Source organism: Nematolebias whitei, chromosome 11, assembly GCF_014905685.2.
Source record: "Nematolebias whitei isolate Nwh7 chromosome 11, NemWhi1, whole genome shotgun sequence".
Classification (NCBI taxonomy): domain Eukaryota; kingdom Metazoa; phylum Chordata; class Actinopteri; order Cyprinodontiformes; family Rivulidae; genus Nematolebias; species Nematolebias whitei.
The window spans coordinates 15,877,629-15,882,862 of NC_056508.1; the positions used below are offsets into that span (position 1 = coordinate 15,877,629).

Below are 5,234 nucleotides of genomic sequence, written 5' to 3' on the forward strand. Positions count from 1 at the left end.
GATGGTTGTGTAGCTTCAGATGGTTGTTGATGGTTGTGTAGCTTCAGATGGTTGTGTAGCTTCAGATGGTTGTTGATGGTTGTGTAGCTTCAAATGGTTGTGTAGCTTCAGATGGTTGTTGATGGTTTTGTAGCTTCAGATGGTTGTTGATGGTTGTGTAGCTTCAGATGGTTGTTGATGGTTGCGCAGCCCCAGATGTTTGTCTTTGTTAATGGTTGTGTAGCTCTGGCAGCGTTCAAACAACACTGAGTGATTTCTGCAGCTGGTGACCGAGTCGTGCAGAGGAGCTGTGGAGTTGCGGTGACTCTTGTTGCTGTTCGCAGACTCACACGCCATCTGTTCTGTCTGCCTGTACTTGCTGTGTCCTGCAGGATCATGCTGGTCTGTGCCAAGCGGTCACTATATGCTGCTTTCTCAGTGCTGCCGTATGGAGGGCGTGTTCACCTCAGGTACAACGAAAGCACCCACGACGCCGTCAGCCCCGCCCCTCATTGTTCTGTTTTCATCCTCCTGTGTGATCCACGCTGCTCTCAGAAACGTTGTGCGTTTGCAGCGACTGCTGGAAGTGACATGTGTTTTTTTGTGAACAGTGATCCGAAGTTGGACACTCAGAGACAAAGACTGTCCTCTGTGGTGGCTCCTGATCTGCGTCCTGCCCTGGAAGGTGTGGAGCTGGGTGCTTTTGGGAAGGTTCGTCTCACATTTATAGAAACATTGTTTTTATTTACAGGTAAGTGCTCCCCTTCCTGACTGTCTCACTCCTCCTCTGTAGACGGTGTCCTACGCTCAGTTCCTCTACCCGACCAACGCCTTGGTGAGACAGAAGAGCAGCGGCGTGCCAGAGAGCTGCACAGCTCAGACCCCTCAGTCTCGTTTTCGTGGCAACGGGCCCAAAAGCCTCAGTTTGGCTCGTCTGAACAGCAGCGTCCCACAAGACCCTCGTATGTCTCTGAACGTCAACACAAACACGTCTTTCTGGACATGTTTGAGACTCTTGTCTGTTCCAGATGCAGAGGAGGCGGCAGATTATGACCCCAACCTGCTCAGTGACCCTCAGTGGCCCTGCGGGAGACACAAGAGGGTTCTCATATTTGCATCCTATGTGGTGAGAAGAACCTTAACTCTAATGGTTGGACCACCTGATTATGTTTGTATGGAAACTTTAAATGTTCTAACATCCAACAAGGACTGCATCAGCAGTTCAGACTTCAAAGAGCTACAAGACATCACTCCAAGTCTTTGGGGTGAATTATGTACTGGTAATGGTTAGGTAGGGCTGGACGTTATGGACAAAACTTTTATCACAATATATTTTTTAATTTCGGTCTAACGATATAATTTGATATCGATATTAACAATTTAAAAGCCTCGGAAAAACTGTACAAATAAATTTAAATAAAGTTCAGAATAAAAGGACGAGCCAGCCCCTGGTTTACTCCAGAGCTAGCTGACCTCCTGCACAGGAGAGACCATCTTTGGGCCGCAGCGAGAAAATCTGACTCAGACACTGATTGGTTGAGTTTTCGACAGATGAGGAATAAATGCACAACTGCTGTCAAAGCAGCAAAACGCAACTATTTCTTATCTTAGACCTCCAAAAATCTAAATGACCCTAACAGATTCTGGAAAACCATCAAATCTCTCTCAGGCACCCCCCAATCATCTGACCTCCCATCACAACTTCACGTTAACTCTGTTCCTGTGTCAAATAAGCACGAGATCCTGAACTGTTTCAACAAACATTTTGTTGCTTCTGGTTCTTTATTTGACACAGTTACTAACAGAAAATCAGCCATTTCCCCTAATAACCAAACTTCTACAAATCAAATCCCTCCTACAAGTCAATCCTCAGTTAATCACACCTTCTCTTTTTCTCCATTCTCAGTCAGTGAGGTTAATAAACTGTTAAAAGATCTTGACCCTAAAAAATCTGCAGGTCCAGATGAACTTCCACCTTATTTCTTAAGGCTGGCTGCTCATATCATCACAGTCCCTGTGACCCACATCTTCAATCTCTCCATAAGACAAAACTCCATCCCAGACACTTGGAAAACAGCCTTTGTTCTTCCTTTGCTGAAGGGAGGTGACCCCACCTCACTGAACAACTATGGACCAATCTCTAAACTCTGCATTTTAGCCAAGGTTCTAGAAAAACTGATAAACTCTCAAATCAAAAATTACCTGGACTCATTTAACATCTTACCTCCACATCAATCTGGTTTCAGGAAACAACACAGCACAACCACTGCTTCACTGAAGGTTCTTAATGATGTTGTTGAAGCACTGGATGCTAAGGATTATTGTGCTGCACTTTTCTTAGACCTGTCTAAAGCTTTTGACACTGTGGATCATAACATCTTGTGTCATAAACTCTCAGAAATCAGTTTCTCAGAACACACCATTGGCTGGTTCTCTAACTATCTTTCAGACCGGAGGCAATGTGTTCAACATAATGGTACTTCCTCCAGTTATTTAACAGTCAACAATGGTGTCCCACAAGGCTCAGTCTTAGAACTAGGGGTTGAACGAGTATATAATTTTAAAACTCGACATTAACATAATAAAACCTGAGTAGAACTCGAGTATTTGATGACGTCATAGATCTCAAGATACAAAAATAAATAAATAAAACCGCAAAAAAGGTAATTATTTACCAAAAAAAAGACCAACAAAACATTGGGAGCGTATATTATGCTCCTACCATTTATCATACTGCAAATAAGTCACAGGAAAAACTAAACTATTAGTTATTATTATTAAACTGCAAACGTGAAGAAATGTGCAGCATGTCAAAAACGAAACTTAAACCGAAACTGGTTCTGGTTCAGTGGATTGGACCCGGTGTGACCTGCAACAGTGCAACACCACCCCTACAGTCATACGGTGGTCACATAATATGACGTCACTACGGATACTCAACGTAACATTTTTAACCTCGATAGATGTCCTAGCAATCGATGTGTAGATTACTCGAGTACTCTGTTAATGCCCTACTTAGAACTCACCCTCTTTACAATCTACATACATAATGTTGGTAAAAACATCCCTAATGCATCCTTACATTTCTATGCTGATGACACAGTTGTTTATTGTCGAGCTAAAATGGTTACTAAGGCTTTCCAGCTTTTGAAATCTGCATTTAACATCATCCAGACAGATTTATTCCGTCTCAAACTGGTGCTAAATGCAGATAAAACCAAAGGGATGCTTTTTTCAAACAGGAAGTCAGTCCCATCAGTTCTTCCTCCGATTTTATCCTCAAATGGTGTCCCCATTGAGTTTGTTGATTCCTATAAATATTTGGGTATCTTGGTCGACTCACATCTCTCTTTTAAGCTCCATGTGGAAAACCTAGTAAGGAAGCTGAAAGTTAAACTGGGTTTCTTTTTCAGAAACAGATCCTGTCTAACCCTGAATGCTAGAAAACGCCTTGTATCTGTGACTTTCCTTCCCTCCATTGACTACGGTGACATTATTTACATGAACGCTCCTACAAGCACCCTGCAGATGTTGGATGCTGTCCATCATGGTGCACTAAGATTCATAACTGGCTGTGATTATCGTACCCACCACTGCACCCTGTATTCACTGGTTAACTGGACATCATTAACTTGACACAGATTCTCCCACTGGTACATTTTCATCTTTAAATCACTTCTTGGTCTGCTGTCTTCATACATCTTCTCCTACATGTCTCTGTGTGAGTGCAGCTACAGCGTGCGCTCTCAGGACATTATTACCTGCAGTGTTCCCTCAATGAGGACTGAACTTGGCAAAAGGGCCTTCTCCTACTCCGCTCCTGTTTCCTGGAATATCTTACAAAAAGATTTGAAGCTCTCGACCTTGACCTCTCTAAGTGGCTTTGTTGGACTCTTGGCAGGGACCAATGTAGACATGTTCCTGTTTTTAGTTTTCTACATTTGCCTTATAATCTAGCTGTTTTTGTTACTTTTTTTGCCTTATTTGTAAAAAAAAAAAAAAAAAAAAAATCTGTATGCCTTTTTTATAACTGTCTGTTGTCGCTGTTGTCCACTGTTGTCATCATTCTTTGTTGAAATCAGGTCTCTCTTGTAAATGAGTCCTCGAGGCTCAATGGGATTTACCTGTCTAAATAAAGGTTGAATGAATTAATTAATGTTTATCTTTTATTTGTATTTAGCCTTCAAAATTTTTGAATTCACCCTCAAATGAACGTAAAACTCTCAACTTTGTCAATATTAATAGTTTTAACTCTAAGCAACAACATAACCTAAACTCTTTTTGAAGCAAAAGCTTAACTCGCGTTGGAGCTTAGCCTAGCCCGCTAACGTCTTCTGGACTCGAGCTCTGCGTGACGTCTATGACACCACGCACTTACGTTGTTGTGTCACAACTTTTTCTGTCCGGGTTGAAACTGAAGAGGCCGCTTCAACCCAAACAGAAAAGGAAATGCGTCAGTGAAACGCTGTAATCATATCGAAATATCAGAAATGTGCTTAAAACTCATATCACCGTTATTGAATAAAAGTGTATCGCGATATATATCAATATCGAATTATTGTCCAGCCCTAGGGTTAGGTATGTACTGGTAATGGTTAGGTTTAGGGTTAGGAACGTACTGGTAATGGTTTAGGGTTAGGTACGGACTGGTAATGGTTAGGTTTGGGTTTAGGTATGTACTGGTAATAGTTGGGTATGTACTGGTAATGGTTGGGGTTGGGTATGTACTGGTAATGGTTGGGGTTAGGTATGTACTGGTACTGGTAATGGTTAGGGTTAGGTATGTACTTGTAATAGTTAGGTTTAAGGTTTGGTATGTACTGGTAATGGTTAGGTATGTACTGATACTGGTTAGGGTTAGGTATTTACTGGTAATGGTTAGGGTTAGGTATGTACTGGTAATGGTTAGGGTTAGGTATGTACTGGTAATGGTTAGGTTTAGGGTCAGGGTTAGGCTATAGAAATTAATAAAAAATGAATGGAAGTCAATGCAAAGTCCCTGTAAAGATAGATAATCTTTGTGTGTGTGACACATTAGGACAAGGGTTGCTTAATTTGATTTGTAAATTTCTCTCGTTCAGTGTTGGGCGTTCTGCAGTCTCTTAACTAAGCTGTAGTCATGTTGGAGACAACGGCTCCATTGAGCTGTTTTCACATGAGCTTTATTGCGTCTCACTGAGTCACATGGCTCTAACCTCTAGCTGTGTTTGTGTGTGTGTGTGTGTGTGTGTGTGTGTGTGTGTGTGTGTGTGTGT

The 5,234-nt window shown here is 41.9% G+C and overlaps 1 protein-coding gene across 1 annotated transcript in view; it reads left to right on the plus strand.

Annotated features, from left to right (window-relative positions):
* The window catches only part of cables2a (Cdk5 and Abl enzyme substrate 2a), a 13,206-nt gene that overhangs the window by 6,267 nt on the left and 1,705 nt on the right, over nucleotides 1-5,234 (plus strand). The window contains exons 3-6 of the mRNA XM_037683920.1: nucleotides 372-449; nucleotides 591-690; nucleotides 773-941; nucleotides 1,008-1,105. Of these exons, the coding sequence (XP_037539848.1) occupies nucleotides 372-449; nucleotides 591-690; nucleotides 773-941; nucleotides 1,008-1,105 (445 nt within the window). The remainder of the gene's footprint in view (nucleotides 1-371; nucleotides 450-590; nucleotides 691-772; nucleotides 942-1,007; nucleotides 1,106-5,234) is intronic.